The following is a 16027-nucleotide window of genomic DNA, read 5'->3' as shown; positions in this document are numbered from 1 at the left end:
CATGGTACTCCGTACAGTACGGAGTAATATGGGTACCATGCACGGCCAGGGGTCCGGCTCGCCAATGAATAGGGGGCGTCCTTGTTTGTTTTACTTCAGACAGGAGTCAAGTCAGCGATTCGAGGTGGGAAGTTTAAACTTTGTTGCTGGCCGATTCCGAACGCGTCAATGGCGACTTGGAGGATTTCCAGCCATGGTGGAAAGGCAAAACTGTTTGCTCAGACCCGTGGGTTATCCGTGTGTTGTGGGCGGCGAGGCATCAAGTCGCCGCAGGACAAGGTGCAACGACCGCTACCACGGCGTTCTATTGGGCGACCTGGAAGTCAAGCGGTCAATCCAGACTTCAGCCAGAAGGGAGAGCACTCCCTCACCTCGTGAGATCTGTTCAAGCTGGTTGGACTGGAAATAAACCCCAAGCCGCAAGCTTGAAACACCTCAAACCCCTGGGCTGAACTTTTATCCAGACTGCTCACGGCGAATGATCTTCGTGCCAACAACCCACGGCGCTAAAGCGTCCACCTGCTCGTCCACCAAAGAGCAACGCGTGATTGCACATATTAATAGGTCATGTCAAACAAACCCCTTACACGACCCCGTCGCCCTCCACCACAGCGCGTAATCTTATTTGTGCTGCCCCAATCACGTTGCTCACGTTGGGGATTTCTCTCTCGTCGCTCCATATCCAACCATGGTCCTCTTCCACCTTCTGTCTGCAGTTGGAGACGATGATTTTTGGCGCTGGCTCTGATCCAGCAGCCGCCTGGCCCTGGTACCCAGCATCTGCAAAATATGTATTCTGGTCCAGATGCGAATTGTTTCTGACGAACTGCTCGTTGCTTGTCTTCTCCCGCTTTCTATATTATGGGCTTGATGACCTCGCCTCAACTATCCGCTTCACGAGGGTTGTCCACATGCTTTCATCCCATGTGCCCTTTCATATCCTGTTGAGCGGTTTTCCTTTAACGAATTTCCTTACCGTTCTTTTTATTTCTTCGTTCATTTATCTTGATCACTTGCTCTTTGGCATTACAGCCGGTGTATCTGGAATACACCAACGGTCTATTCGTCTTCTGGTCCCACATTGCCAGGGCTCAAAAGGTATAATCGGTCGCTTATTTTCATACAAGGTCCGTTGAGCAACACCTTCCCCGCCTGCCGGCCCCGTGTGGCCACAGACGGCACCCCGTCAATGCGAGACAAGATTATTCTGACATGTATGCCTCTAGGGTGCTGAAAGGTTAAGACTCAATCTTCACTGCACAATCACACTGTCGAATCATCCCGCTGGCCGGACACCTCGCATTGATCCCCTTAATATATCACCTTCGACCTAATAATCTAATACTCTCTACATTTGGTTTCATCCGGAGTTGGACGAACCTTCGAATTCTTTTTCCCCAAATACCATCCTTGCTTTGGTTATCTATCTGATTTGAATTCGCACATTGCATTTTCTACCGTTCATAAAAGGTCGACAACTGATATCAACGTTCAGGAGTTCCAGCTTTTTGTTTATTCTTTCTCTCTTTCCAGAACGATGCCTGTAACCATGGAGAGAACAACTTCATGTTATGATCGGGAGGCCATGAACGAATTTATTATGATGCCTGTTTCGAACGATATGATCCGGTATCTGGCTCAGAAGGCGTCTGAGGTTCTCCAGTGCGGAGATGATGCTATGCCACCCACGCAGAACCGAGGCCAGCCCATCACTCCTCCAGAGAGCCCCCGGCCTGGTGCCACCACCTCCTCCCAGCCTGCTCTTCCATCCGTCGACTCATTTATCCGCAACTTAGTCAAGCGATCCCACGTCGAGGTTCCAACGCTCATGACATCGCTGGTGTTTTTGGCCAGATTGCGTGCAAAGCTTCCTCCAATGTCTAAAGGAATGCGATGCACCCCTCACCGTATCTTCTTGGCCTCTCTCATCCTTGCCGCGAAGAATCTTAATGACTCAAGCCCTAAGAATAAGCATTGGGCGCGTTATACTATTCTAAATAGTTATGAGGGGTTTGGATTCTCCTTGCCGGAAGTCAATCTAATGGAACGTCAGTTGCTTGCCTTGCTTGACTGGGATACTCGAGTCAGAGAAGAAGACCTTTTCGACCATTTTGAGCCCTTCCTCGCCCCGATTAGAGATCGTCTTCAGTTGCAGGATCAGGTGGAAGCTGCTATCCAGGGTGAATGGCAACTTCAAGCATCGATGCTCCAGAAGTCCAGTTCTCGGAGTGTTTCACCACGTTCCCACTATCGGATTCCATCCAGGGGAGTTTACGATTCTCCTATGTCTATGTCCAGCTACTCCGGTTCTTATATCCACTGTCACAAGCGCCGCCAATCTTCGTATGGTGGTGGTCGGTCGAGGTCCCCGCCCTCCCTCAGGGATGTTCCGGGCCTCTCCTACGAGGCTAGCATCCACGGCTCATCATCCAGATCCTCTAGCATTGCTCCTAGTTCACGAGGCACTCCTGCTAGCTTTAGCACATACTCCACTACAGACGTCATGCTTGACGATTCGAAACATAGCCCTTCAGCGTTGTCTAGCTACGTTACCATTCATAGTATCAAGCCAAAAGCTAAAACACAAGTCTTGCCGGGATACGGTGACGTTCAGCAACAGCATACTAAGCGAGCGAAGACCGGGGGAGCGATTACCAATGGGAACCTTTTTACAAGATTCTTTAGCTCAGCGGCGAATTCTTATGCGGAGAAACTGGTAACTCGAGCGGCTGCTCGAGGTTAATTTGCATGCTTTTTAGAATGGTTTGGGGGTGCTCGCGGAGTGCCTCATAGTTTGGATGACTTTTTTTCCTTTCCCCTTTTTTTTTTTTTTTTTTTTTTTTTTTTTTTTTTTTTTCCCTTTAGCATTTGTGCATTTGATATCTAGCATTTAACATCTGGCATCTAATCTTTGGCGTTTGGCGGATGGATATTATGTCTTGGTCATTGGTATAGCGTATAAATCTATATCTTTACCATTCCCATTTGAAGAAACCTTAACATCGGAAACTCTGTCGGAGAACTTGTACATAGCATGGCAGGAAGCTAATGCACGCAACTAGTATCATGTCTCCAAACTTTTAGAATCGATAGATGCCTCATGTGTACCAATCGAGTTTCCCCGTCGAGGATAGGTTCAAGTCGGTTCTAAGAATACCTCCCATGAACAGTACTGCAGCGCATTCTGTCAAAATAGGGCACGAAGTATCCCACAACGACTATAACTCCCTGTCCTGAAGCGTCCCATCGCGGTCAAGCCCAAAGGGAAAAGAGACTGTAATCGTATGTGTGAATGTATGTCCTGTACAATACATCCCGTCGACAAATGCACGAACTAGCTCCTGAAATCACGACTTTCCTTCATTACCAGCATTCGCATCCTTAGACCCCACCGGTAAATCCATTCCCACTCTTCTCGCCGTTAACCGAACGCGTTCCTGCTCATCCATATCCGCACCAGGGTTATACCGTTCGAGTAAAGTTGTATATTGCCTCTGGGCTCTTAGGTATTGGGTGAATTGCTCCGCTTCCTCGATACGGGCCTGTGCAAGGTCTGTGGGTGCTTGGCCCTCTGGGTTCGCTAGGTATGTCCGGATTCGTTTTTGGAGGGGCGAAGGGGAGGAGAGCGGGCGCTGGGGGAGTTCGCGGAGAATAGAGCGGTAGATGGAGCGTGTTTGGATGCTGATTTGGGAGGACATTGTGACTGTCCGGAGGGTATAATGTGTGGGTCCCCGAGAAAAAGAACAGATTGGGACCGTGTCGATGTTGAATGGCTTCATGGAAGACTATTGTGCAGGATATTGGGTTGCATGTTCAACGGAAGCTCGACAGCCCTGCACCACGCAGCTCGAGCCACACCTAAAAAGGCTTAGCGGAAATCTCGGTGCTACGCTAATCGTATTGGAACGGCTTTCGGCTGCATAAGGAGAGCGAAAGGACGCATCACGCAAGAAGATTGTTGCGAAAGCTTCTGCAGAGCAAACTGCCCAGCATCAGTTGCTTCCTCCTGGTCTACAATCACGTCCCAACGCTACCAAGCACCATATTACTCCTCACAAAGATTATTATGATATTGCCATGATGTCCTTGTGCCAGGTCTGCAGCAGCCAACCTTTTAAATACCGTTGCCCTGCTTGTGACCTTCAGAGGTGAGCAAGCGATATTCTACTTGCTTGAAGAACTGTGAGCTTAACGCGTTGAAACACCCTCCAGTTGTTCTTTAAATTGCTCACAAGCACACAAGCCAAATTGCAACCCAAGACCAGTGCAGTCACTCCAAACAAATTACGCCCAGAATGAAATTTCTACTGCGGGATCAGTTGGCGAAACAAGAGAGATAAGCCAGGACAGTGGTCTTGCAACAATGGAGGATGCTCCGTCGAATTCTCTCAGCATAAATTCGGGGTTCGCGCAGCTGGGGAAATCGCAGGAGCTACAGGAATTGTTCAACCAGCATCCAACCCTACGTTCTCGTCTACGTGATATTCATAGAATCACTCTCGAGGAAGAATGGATAGAGATGGGACGTTCGATCCAAAGTCGCAGTCGCGGCCGCGGTAGAGATGGATATGGGCAAAGGCCAATGAATAGGGGCCCGTGGACTATCGAAAAAGGGTTCAAAAGAGGCCTGGGACGAGTTCGGAAATGGAGAGAAAGCTGTGAAGCTGGTTCTGGGGGCGCTGATGGAGCGGCATTTATGAGATTTATTGCTTTGGTATTAGGCGAGGATGGAGCACAGCCGAACCGCCATCAGACAGGAGACTTCACATGAACCTTGCGATAAGCTCGTTTCCCAAAGCAAGCCTGTGATGGCCTTTGACAGTTTATCCTATTTGTCCCGATGTTTAAAGGGAAGGCTGTGCACAGCATCGTCGTTCCGGACCCAATCCAGATGAAGAGGCAGCTCTGTGGGACATATAGCATGTTTTATGTCCCCATTTGGCCCATTGTCCGAAGAACCAGTGGCCCAAACTGAAACACAGCCCATGCAATGGGCTAGCCTCTTCATGGGGACTAGCTAACCATGCTGCAGAATTGGAGGCATGTTGACATATTGTCCCAGAAATATGGAATACATATCAAAAAGAGAGTTTCGCCCACTATTTATTTTGATCTCACGAGCACTGGGCAAGTTTGGACCCGTCGATCAAAGATCTCCTTGAATGACCCAACCATTGTGGAATCAGCAAGTGGTCGACGAACGCATCCTACTCCAATACATTCAGGAGGTGCTGTTAGCATACTGTTTGCGCTGTGGTTTCGAGGATACGTTGATGGTACGAAGAGTTGTACAGTGCTTGTTAAATAAACCAGTGCTCCATGCGAGCCCGAAGTCAACGCGCTGAAAACATCGGTGAAACTCATGTCAACATGCAAAATACATCCACCCATCCATTACCTTGAAAATGGATGTCATTTGCATGATGCAGAATTGTGATCTTACGATGATAAATTAGTTCCTGGTTTGCTTGATCTTGATTCTTGTCTTAGAGCGGAAAAGAATGCACTACCTTTGAAACGTAGCACCGCATGTCCCTTGGGAATCAAGAAGGAGGAGGTTTAGCTACGAGAGACGAACGGTGGATTTGTATTGAAGTATAATCCCCGATTCATGGACGGCCGCTATGGTTCACCCTGTTTCATTAGACTACGCGTGTGCTGTCGACTAATCGAAATCACTTGGTTTCAACAAATCGCTATGACGGTGTGAGAAGCACGATGAACTGCCTCAGAGCGTTTGGTCACCGCAAGCCAGAGTCTCCTATTCCTTGTTTGCTTGTTTCATGTGGCAGAAAAGTTCCTCGCCACCGGATTAGTTTGGTTCATAGAAAACTGTTATCTCGGAAGGCCTTTCAACGGTCTCTATGGAGTGGCACACTTCGAGAAGAAGGGCAACCTTATCTAGATAAAATAACTAGTTAATCAACCCTCTTAGGTATTTCCTCGGTTGCCTCTTTTCACTGAGATTTTACCCACACTTTGTTTCGTCTTTTAAGTAACACACCCTCCCGCGAGCGACACAATTCAGCTTAGTAGTTTGAGGGAGACCCTCTGGCCGTGTTTTTTTGACGTTCTCCGTGTGGAGTGAAATTCACTAAATATCTCAAAGTTGCCGTTTCGTCTTTCGGTGGCTTGCTTGTCTGGAGCGCACGCCGCCTGAAAAGGTGAAACGTGACCCCAAGCTTATTTTCCCGACAGATTCGATCTTCAACACAGTACGCGTTAGCAATTGACGTATTATCATGCACTGAAAACATCAGGGTGCTACCGCAGAATGCAAACGTCATACCGTGCCATCGTCCGCGTCCTCGCGCCTCCTTATTAGGCCTCCCTGCAGACGAAAGTGCCAGTGACTCTGAACGCTGCTCACTCAAGCATGACGCCTCAGCACTTGAGGAATAAGTCGGCGGGAGATTTGATCAAGAAGCAGCCCGTCCCTCCACCACAGAGACCTACCTTGCAGAGCCGGACGTACTCTGCTCCCGCCGGCGAACTCCCCCGCCCTCGCCATTCGAAGCAGCCCGATGGTATAATTGCAGCAATCGATGAAAGCAATCCTTTGCCCTACGCCCAGGACGCTTCGGGGCATATCCCAAATGAAACCATGGTATGTGCGGCTTCCGTGTTCTTCTTTTCAATACAATGGCCCATGCGCCTTCATATTATCTGGGTTGACCTTTCGTTCTGTTCTTTTGCTATCGGCTATAGGTAAGCATCCCGTCACAACACTGCCTGCCTCAGGTGAACATGGCAGTTGTCGGCGCACAAGGAGTAGGGAAGTCTACGCTTGTAAAGTATGCGTTGGACCTGAAGCAGACTCCAATTGCCCGCTCGTCTGTTAAAAAGATGTCCTTGGATGGCACCATCTACCTCGTTCGACTCTTGGAGGTTGGAATCCATAACATCGCAGTTGATGAACACGGGAGAATTACATGGCCAAGGTTGCTCGGAGAACAGGCGCTGCCACCCATTGATGGGGTTCTTGCGCTGTTTGACTCCGCTGATCCTCGCACCCTTACGCAACTGTCTCAACTTCTCAGTAAGTCGTGAGAGAAGCCTCTCCCGCCTTGTTTATTTCTCCGCAGAGCGGCCCCCGGTCGGCGGGTGGCTTTCCTTGTTCCATGGCGACAGTTAACCTGGAGTCTTTGAGGAATACTCAACGATAAACTCTATCCAGGGCTATTTACGGTACGATAAGCATAATAAAACTGACAGAAGATCCTTGATGTATAGGTGCGCTACAGCAGACAAGTAGTATACCTTTTCTCGTCGTGGCCTGTAAATGCGACACTCCGCGCCGCTCCTCTCAACATGACCCTGCAGTTCTCGAGCAAGCGAATCGACTTCTTGCGGGGACCGAAGCATTACAGACATCTATTCGTGTTTCAGAATCTTACAAGAAGTGCATCTCCATAGTTCTCAGGGCGATCATTGTTCGAACTTCCGGTAAGGATATCTTTCACCCCATCAGGTGCTTTATTGTCGTGTGTCGGGTCTCCACTTTGATTTTTATCAATGTGCGTCTGGACAGGGCCTATTTCCACCCTGTCCGGCCAGCCAAACCGCTCAGATTGACTGCCTTGTTCGTTGATGTTGCATCCTTTTCCTTGCCCGCCAATTATTATGACCCGTTTTAATGTCCCTTTCTGCCATTGTTCCGTGCGGTCGCCCAGTTTAATTACACGAACTGGGCTAATTTCCACATGTCCTGGGGGATGACTGGTCCATGAGTTGGTGCGGAGTCTTGTTGCCCGCTAGGGAACCCCCTGCTCCCACCACGCTAAATCGTGCTTTCGCGGTGCTCCACTCCAAGCCCGTCCACTCACTCTGCACAGTTATTAATATAACCACCCTATTATTGCATGCCCTTCCGCCTCAATCCCTGTCAAACGGCGGCCTCGAAATTTCATGTCTGATATCTAGCTTCGATTTGGTTGACTAGACATCTGTGCTGAGACTTTTTTTTTTTCTCCTCCCTCTCGGAAAAGCGTTGACTCAATTGACTCGACCACTAATCTTGGTTCTCGTTTTCTCGCAGATGTAGTTTCTGAGAAGAAGCGTCCTCTTCCCAAAAATCGAGCTTCCTCTGGAAACATTCCCTCGCGCCTTCGCCCTTATTCGAGCCGCCAACACACGAGAGCACACTCCGAAACGCCCAAGGGCACCTGTTTGCACGCCGCCGATCCTTATCTTAACGAAGGAGTCCGTCTCGACTCCGCAACTGATTCAAACCTGGCTCTCAATGTACATGGTTCGAGATATGGACGGAGTAATTCGCAGCCTGTTCCACCACGGACGCCTCCGGGGAATCGGGTGAACCGTGGTTCTTCCTTAACGGTAGACCCAGTTCCTGAGGAAACCTCACCTGGAAACATCGCACACCAAAGGCTTCGTACGCAGTGGAGGCATAGTGCGGGTTCTGACGCCTTCAATTCGTTTTTGGATATGGAAGATGAAACAGAAGACTCTTCGAATCAGCTCACCAGCCCGTCAAGTCCAAATGCCAAAACAAAACCAGAGGATCCTGGCTCTACGTTCGACGAGCTAGTGGATCGGCTTTTGTCGATGCCATTGACTAAACAAGACGCAAAGTTCCCATCAATATTTCTATGCCTATACCGAAAATTTGCAAGCCCTTCTCAACTTTTATACTCGATAATCGGACGCTTTGAACGGATGGAAAACAGTGGGGTGCCTCGATTAAAACGCCATGCGGACCAATTAACCATGCTCAACGTTCTGGCTCAATGGGCTGCTGAATACCCTGGAGACTTTGCAAGTCCAAAACCCCGGAAGCGACTCACGGACTTTATTGGGTTCCTGGAAAAGAATATGATTTTCGCGTTCGCGGCGAAAGAAATTAGCTCGTGTCTCGAAAAATTCGTGGAAGACGATGATGTAGACTGGGCATTTAAGGATGAGAAAGGCGAGCCTGAAAATGTGGAGACCTTCTTAGATACTTCTGTTCAAAGCTCACCGGCGGCTTCCGTCTCCCAGAATACGGACGAGACCATTCAAAACATGGCTGCTCTGGACTTAAACGAAGAAAATGTCGACCACGCGTCTCAGTATTCTAACTTGTCAATGACGTCGACGCTCAATAGATCGGGGAGCATTTCCAGCCAGTCGTTCAAAATGCTATTGGGCACGGAATCGGCCCATCGAGAAGCGCAACGACTCGAGATAGTACCACGCCACACTTTGGGCAAAACACAATGGCGCATATTCATGGAGATACCAGACGAAGACTTTGCACGAGAGCTTACCCGTATCGACTGGGTAATGTACAGCGCCTTTAGGCCACGGGAGCTTATTCGCCACGTGAGCACGTCGTCAGAAAACAAGGAAAAGCCGTCCAGCCATTTAGAAAACGTGAATAGGATGATAAAGCAATTTAATCACCTCGCATATTTTGCCGCCAGCATGGTTTTACTTCGCGATAAAGCTAAGCATAGGGCTCAAGCATTAGAAAAGTTTATGAATATTTCATTGGTTGGTAACATCGCGACCTTGGTTGTCTTATTTGTAGATCGTCGACTAACCATTCTTCTTCCATCTAGAAATTACGCCAGCTGTATAATTATAATTCTCTAGGAGCGATCATCGCAGGGCTAAATGGCACTCCTATATATCGATTGGCACAGACTCGAGCACTCGTCTCCCACAGCGTTACGAAACAATTTATGAGTTTAGTTATTTTAATGGGCACCCAGAAGAGCCACTTCGCTTATCGCTTGGCATGGGAGAACTCGTTCGGAGAAAGAATACCGTTCCTTCCACTTCACCTTCGTGACCTGGTCTCAGCAGAAGAGGGCAATAGAACCTTTATTGGCGATCGCATCAATTGGCGTAAGTTTGAGATCATGGGCGATGTGATACTTGGAGTTCAGCAGAGCCAAAAGACCCCCTTCCCTACGTTTCATATAAATGAGATTGTGCGGCGACTGGTATTAGAGGCAAAATTTGAAAGCGATGAGGAGGTGAGTATCGAAGACATTCCTCTCAGGTCAGGTTTGTCCGAGCGAGGACTAACTTATATTCCCAGGAGCTATACACTCGAAGCCTTCAGGTCGAACCCTCGGCGGTGGTAGGCGGAGGGCATGAGAGGCATAAACGCTTCAACTGGCGACGAAATTGATATTAACATGGCTCACGATTTTAACGATGATATGTTCATATATATTACAAGGTTATAGATTGGATATGGTCACCCTCCAGTTCTCTACACTTTGCGAAGCCCTCTCGTCTCATTCACGCTTCTTGGAAGAATGCAGGCAAGAAAATGATTCTATTCATTCTATTTCCGTATTGATATGGTTTACCTTTCCCCTGCGTGGAAATAATGACTTTCGTGCACCCAATCCCCCAAACCAACAGAAAAAGAAAAAAGAAAAAAAGAAAAAAAGGGAAAAAAAAAAGAGAAAAGGAGCATCTCTATCGGATTTAAGTCTTGTTCTGCTTTGAATATACCCTCATCAATAAGCCCGTAGTTCGGGTTTAGGTGACTAGGGCGTTTTGAGTGAATGAATTGGTTTCCTTTGCTGGCTCTTTCGAACATTGTGTTTTCGGGTGGTATAACTCCGTTTTCCAGCGAGGGTGGTATGATTGCAAGGCATTTTTTCTTTCTTTTTAAGTTTTGCACAGAAGGATGCGGATTCTGAGGTGGATTCTAGTTACAGGCTCGTCCGATCGCTATTTTATTAATAGATAACAGTCTCCTTCCCTGCTTTCTGTTCGACGTGATTTTTTTAGTCAATCAAGGGAGCTTCTTGTGTTGAACCCGAAAAGCTATCGGCAAAGCACGGGCCAGCCAGGTCCGCGGCAATTCTAGCCGGAAAAACGATGTCGGCTAAAGTAGCCCCGCGGAGCACGCGATATTCCCCTATTAATATTACGTCAGACGGTGGTTATTCAGCAGAAAGTTTCCGCTGAGCAACCTCCGCCGAGGAAACCAGACACATTCCGCTTAGGATAAGGACCTTTCTTGCAAATCGGAATAAACAAGCCACCGCAACCATGGCTGTACGGACGGCATCAAGGTCGCTTTCCCAAGTGATCAGCAGATCCCAATCTGCCAGTGGAGTTTTCGCATCGCCACCACGATGGATGATTTTCACGCCCAGGACCGTGTACACCCAAGCTGCGAGAATCCCAGTGATAACGTCTTCGCGGTCACGCCACAGACCGACTCTGTTAAGACAGCATCAGCCGGTTGCTGCTCAGATGCCGGCGAATGTCCCCGCGAACAATCGGACGATTTTCATTCAGACGGAAGTCACTCCAAATGCAGATGTGAGCTTTGTCTTCCTCTCTCACCGCGAGAGTTAAGATGACGGCCACGGATGAACAGATATGCTAACCCGCATTCCTCAATTAGGCTCTTAAATTCATCCCGAACTATCCCGTTCTTCCAGAAAACTTCCCGGCCCCATTCCTTGAATACCTATCTCCTCGTTCCACCCTCGCTGCGCCCCATCCATCCCCGCTCGCCGCAAAACTCCTCAACGTCGATGGCGTCTCCTCTGTTTTCTACGGTCCAGATTTCATCACGATAACTAAGGCGGGTGATGCTAACTGGGCACATATCAAACCCGAAGTATTCAGCCTCATCACGGAAGCTGTCACTTCTGGCGAGCAATTAGTAAATACTGTGGCGGTGGCGGAGGGCGCCCATGCCGGGCAGGAAGGAAGTGGGGAAGAGGCGGTGGAGTATAATGAAGAAGATGAGGAGGTTGTTGGCATGATCAATGAATTGCTTGAAACGAGGATTCGTCCGGCGATTCAAGAGGATGGTGGAGATATTGAATTTAGAGGATTTAAGGATGGAAATGTGATGTTGAAGTTGAGAGGGGCATGCAGAACGTGCGATTCAAGTACGGTGACGTTAAAGAATGGGATTGAGTCGATGCTGATGCATTATGTGAGTTCTGGACATCTCTTTTGCTCTAATCTGGGTTGTTGTTTTGGTTTTGGTCTCGGATGAGCTACTAACTAAAGGTTATTGTGATTAGATCGAAGAAGTCAAAAGTGTCACTCAGGTCATCGACGAGGAGGAAGAAGTTGCTTTGAAGGAGTTTGAAAGGTTTGAAGAAAAGCTACGGCAGCAGAAGGGCCCCGGTGCTACTGCATCAACCGTTGGCAAGGGAAGCCTCGACACCGCGGATGCGTGATTTTAGCTTCCTCGTGTGTTTAGTCTCTTTATTAACTCCCTTGCTCGCACGAGTTCAATGCAAGTGGGGTGTGTGTATGATACCATATTTTATGCTTGTTTGGACTCTGTTCCTCGTCAAGGACGACGTTCACCCAGTATTTCCTATTCATGTCTTACTATACGATGCAAGTGCAATAGATTGTTAGAACCAAATAAGCGAAATTTACTAAAAATTTTCTGCATTAGCGCTTCGAACGTCCTGATCTATTACATGGGAGGCGCGACTATCACACCAGCGCACAATGGCCATGACGATGGCTGAAGATGGCTATAGGTGTTGAGAGGCGGATGGCTTGATCTGCAATTTTTACAAATCACCCAGAGTCAGCGACTGCATGCCACTCTAGACCCGCATCATTCGGCACTCTCCATGCTCTTGTGCATCCACGGCCGTGGAGTCGGGGCCATCCGCAACCATCATTGGGACGTTAAAGCTTCCATGTCAGGACCCCGGTTCTTTGTTTGAGTGCAAATGCAAAACATCTCGGCTCAACCTTGTTAGCTCGTATTGGTGTCGCTTGGGTCCTGTACTCTCACAGTGCTTCGACCCCGTAACCCGTCCTTGACGAGCAATCGATGGAAGATCGCCTGTGGTCTAGATCATCGAATGCGTTACGTTCCCTATTTACAATGGATATTCTCCTCTTCAACTATATGCACACACATATACTTAACCCCTCGTCGCCGTGACTACTCCGCAACATGTGAGGAGTTAAAGGAAAATGTGAGATCATGTCTGGTGTACATGTAAGTATGCGCGGCCCAGTACCTCATGTGATTGATACAACACGGGAAACTTCTCCACACATTCCAGCCCGGAACTGTTTCGGAATCTAGTGTGTGCATGGGTTGAGGTGAGGAGGGCCTTCTTTTTGGCAGAGACGCCGGATTACCTGCGGCTGATTCCCTAAGGAAACACCCCTCCATTTCCTGTGCTCCCAGAGCTGGAGAAGAAGGGAGCACATCATGCTATCGGCTAGTAATGAAAAGCTCACGCCGATAGAGTTTTGATTCCCTGGGACTTGAGGTGGCTCGCATTGAGAGTACGGTGAATGTATGTGTATGATCAGATGATTCGTACCTGTCATAGGGCTTGGTAGTGAATACTGGAAATCGAGTAACAAATTCTCCGCGGATACTCTCAGGTGAAGATTGGTATTCCGGGCTTTTTACGTGGACCCCTGAAAGAAGGTAGCGCACAGAAGCAAGTGAAGATGACACTCTCAAATGCAGTGTAAGCGTCCGAGCGTTTGATCTTTTGGCGCAAGGCCTCTTGGAGGAACTGGAGGATGCATGCATGAATTACCTCGCGTCAATAGTTAGCTAGCTGGCTGTCGAGTGGCTTGCTTCTTGCGCACATGACTTTCTTTCAAAATCAATTCATCATTTCATGCCGGGCTGGTTTATGTTTAACCATCTGTCGAGATATCTTTGCCCCGTGGCATGGAGAAGGTTGCCGAGTTTGATCCTCCGTTTCGCCGGCAATTTTATGCCGTCTCAGTGGCACATAGGAGCGGTAACATCAAGTTTGAGCGTCTTTGATCCTTGTCTTAATCGATGAACTAAATAAAATCGCTCACAACTTAATTACTGTCCCTGGGCCCCTGCCAGCATTTCTGTTCAAGGGGCGGGATTGTTAGGCCTAGGAGTTTTGCTCAAAAAGCCTCCGTCTAGCAGAGATGTTTTGCACGGGTCGCTCGCCCCTTCACGCGGTCGTCAAATTTGTGGGCGGGAATTGAGCGCGAGGTCGGAAAAAAAAAAAAAAAAGCCATGAGTGACAGTGAATGGAACCTAGGGATCTGCATGCTGTGAAAGATCCGCATCATCAACTTAGTTGCGGAGTTTTAGAGGTAATACTGCATCGAGTCCGTTTCTCAGTGTGGAAATCAACAATATACTACATACGTAAGTCTGGAGCGTTTGAAGTCCGGCTTGGTATGAGAATAAGCTCCGTCGGTGGCAAGGGATTTGTTGTTTCTTCCTCTTCGCCGTGCACTTTGTTGCAAAGCTTGGATTTGAGCTTCCGATGAAACTTCGGCCAGGCTCCAGGCCATCCATGGCTCCATTGTTGATGATTTATGACCTGAGCTTTTTTTGATAAAAAAAAAACAGTGGGCTTTGTTTGAAAAGAGTTCATTGGCAAGATGGACTGACGATGATCCGCCCAACCACGACGCAGCGCCCTACACCCGACGCGTCGAAGCACCCGGGATGTGGCTGAGAGTAAAGATACACCAAGGAAAATTCTGGGTTTTCGGACTCGGCTCACAGACGGATAATCTGTGTGGGGTGAAAGTGGGTTTCCGCGAATGCAAAGAGGGGCTCTCGTCCTGGCGTGGAATCCACGGAATCTCTCGTGTAATTTACTATGTCGGTAGTGTGATTGGAAGGCCTGGGTAGGCTTCTCCACAACAGCTTACTTAGTTACGATGTTTCCACGCAGGGCCCTTCTTGAGGCTTTTCTGGATCAAGGATTGATAGACACAACAGGCGCCTGGAGAAGCAGGATCTGGAGGAGATCGCAAGGGAAAGTATTAGCTGGGATTGGAACAGTTCGATGACAAGGGCAATCGAAGCTCGATAACTGAGCCCGGTGTCGTCAAGTGAATGCACAAGGGCTCGGCAGTGGCATTCTCCTCACATGTGGGCATCGTATGTATGCCTGCTGATCCAACTACCCGACACTCTCACGGCTGGACTGAGATGGGGGAGAGGGAGGGGCCTTTTTCTTGTCCCAAATTCAATTGACTCGCTAACTGGTTAATGAACCGGGGTGTGGAGGGTCAAAAGATCACTCCACCATCTCGAGAACCTCACACAAGCCCTTTTAAATTGGTTAGCTGCCACCCAACGGTCGTGGGACAGACCTGTTTCGCTGCAAGGGCCATGGGCGGGCTTGACATGGCCCTACTCTTGAAAGAGCAATCGACCTTCATTTGGACAACAAGCTATGGTCCTGTGTATGTATACAGATGTATGGGAGTATGTGTGTTGCCCTTAATATGCAGGTAGCTGAGGTAGGGAATGACTGATGTATTTGTCTGGTTCGATGAAGAGTAGAGTCAAGCTGTCAACCGGCGGTGATTTATATTCCCCAGCCCAGTTACAGCATAACACATTCATGCAATGCTCCTGGGGGTGAAGCGAAGCGTCTTTGGCCTTCTGTCACTTTCTGTTTCATTCCAACCCACACCATTATCTCCAGGCCATATTATACTGATAGAGCTGTGACTTTCTCAAGCACGGCGGAATGCGTAGTTAGCCAGTTATGTACTCTATATGGAGTGATTAGTTAACTCGTTAACCGGTGAGGGCACGCCCGCAAGGCCTGGCTGGAACCCGCCTGAAGACGAGCAGGGAATTTGTTCGAGACCCACGAAAAAAGAGTCCTTTTTTGCCGTTGCACGTCCTTTGCTGCAGGTGTCGGAATCCACTTCTCAGGCAGCTCAGCAGATGGAAAAGGGGGCTTCGTCTGAATAAGTAGTCAAACGCCAGCCGGTCTCGTCAAGCACCACCACGGGTCAAGTTATTCCTGATCTCGCACTCCCCTTTCCCTGGAGTTGCACAAACCTTAGCTGCAAATCGTGCACGAAATCCCAGCCATTTAGGCTCAAAACGGTCCCAAGAAGCCTAAGAAAGTTCTTTAGTGCCACCAACTTCTCCTTCCCATACGTCGTAGACTTCTGGGGAGTGTGAGCACTGTTTGGATCGGTCCCCAAAGTCGGCTCTCCAAAATCCCAACCCTACCCTGACGCCACCCACCAGTTCGCAGCGTAAATTGCCCCATCCCATGATGCCGATTGATCTGGATCTTGG

General features: G+C 48.7%; 6 protein-coding genes across 6 annotated transcripts; 5 read left to right on the top strand and 1 right to left on the bottom strand.

Annotated features, from left to right (window-relative positions):
• Nucleotides 1-1549: 1549 nt before the first annotated feature.
• D8B26_000534 (uncharacterized protein) lies at nucleotides 1550-3134 on the top strand (the record flags this gene model as incomplete). The annotated part of the gene is made up of 2 exons (XM_003071345.2): nucleotides 1550-2716; nucleotides 3063-3134. 2 exons carry the CDS (start codon nucleotides 1550-1552, stop codon nucleotides 3132-3134), a joined length of 1239 nt encoding a protein of 412 aa, XP_003071391.2.
• A 213-nt stretch (nucleotides 3135-3347) lies between these two features.
• D8B26_000533 (uncharacterized protein) lies at nucleotides 3348-3698 on the bottom strand (the record flags this gene model as incomplete). Its single annotated transcript, XM_003071344.1, has 1 exon — nucleotides 3348-3698. One exon carries the CDS (start codon nucleotides 3696-3698, stop codon nucleotides 3348-3350), a length of 351 nt encoding a protein of 116 aa, XP_003071390.1.
• Nucleotides 3699-4363: 665 nt separating this feature from the next.
• Nucleotides 4364-4771, top strand: D8B26_000532 (uncharacterized protein; the record flags this gene model as incomplete). Its single annotated transcript, XM_003071343.2, has 1 exon — nucleotides 4364-4771. The coding sequence occupies one exon, from the start codon at nucleotides 4364-4366 to the stop codon at nucleotides 4769-4771; it is 408 nt and encodes a 135-aa protein (XP_003071389.2).
• Nucleotides 4772-6010: 1239 nt separating this feature from the next.
• Nucleotides 6011-10138, top strand: D8B26_000531 (uncharacterized protein; the record flags this gene model as incomplete). Its single annotated transcript, XM_003071342.2, has 6 exons — nucleotides 6011-6607; nucleotides 6709-7039; nucleotides 7234-7446; nucleotides 8039-9492; nucleotides 9561-9980; nucleotides 10046-10138. The coding sequence occupies exons 1-6, from the start codon at nucleotides 6377-6379 to the stop codon at nucleotides 10136-10138; spliced, it is 2742 nt and encodes a 913-aa protein (XP_003071388.2). The 5' UTR covers nucleotides 6011-6376.
• A 26-nt stretch (nucleotides 10139-10164) lies between these two features.
• Nucleotides 10165-10737, top strand: D8B26_000530 (uncharacterized protein; the record flags this gene model as incomplete). The annotated part of the gene is made up of 1 exon (XM_066123256.1): nucleotides 10165-10737. The coding sequence occupies one exon, from the start codon at nucleotides 10165-10167 to the stop codon at nucleotides 10462-10464; it is 300 nt and encodes a 99-aa protein (XP_065979330.1). The 3' UTR covers nucleotides 10465-10737.
• A 279-nt stretch (nucleotides 10738-11016) lies between these two features.
• D8B26_000529 (uncharacterized protein) lies at nucleotides 11017-12170 on the top strand (the record flags this gene model as incomplete). The annotated part of the gene is made up of 3 exons (XM_003071341.2): nucleotides 11017-11292; nucleotides 11378-11920; nucleotides 12012-12170. 3 exons carry the CDS (start codon nucleotides 11017-11019, stop codon nucleotides 12168-12170), a joined length of 978 nt encoding a protein of 325 aa, XP_003071387.2.
• Between the last annotated feature and the right edge of the window lie 3857 nt (nucleotides 12171-16027).

Source organism: Coccidioides posadasii, chromosome 1 (genome assembly GCF_018416015.2).
Source record: "Coccidioides posadasii str. Silveira chromosome 1, complete sequence".
NCBI lineage: Eukaryota > Fungi > Ascomycota > Eurotiomycetes > Onygenales > Onygenaceae > Coccidioides > Coccidioides posadasii.
This window is presented reverse-complemented; position numbering and strand designations above follow the sequence as displayed.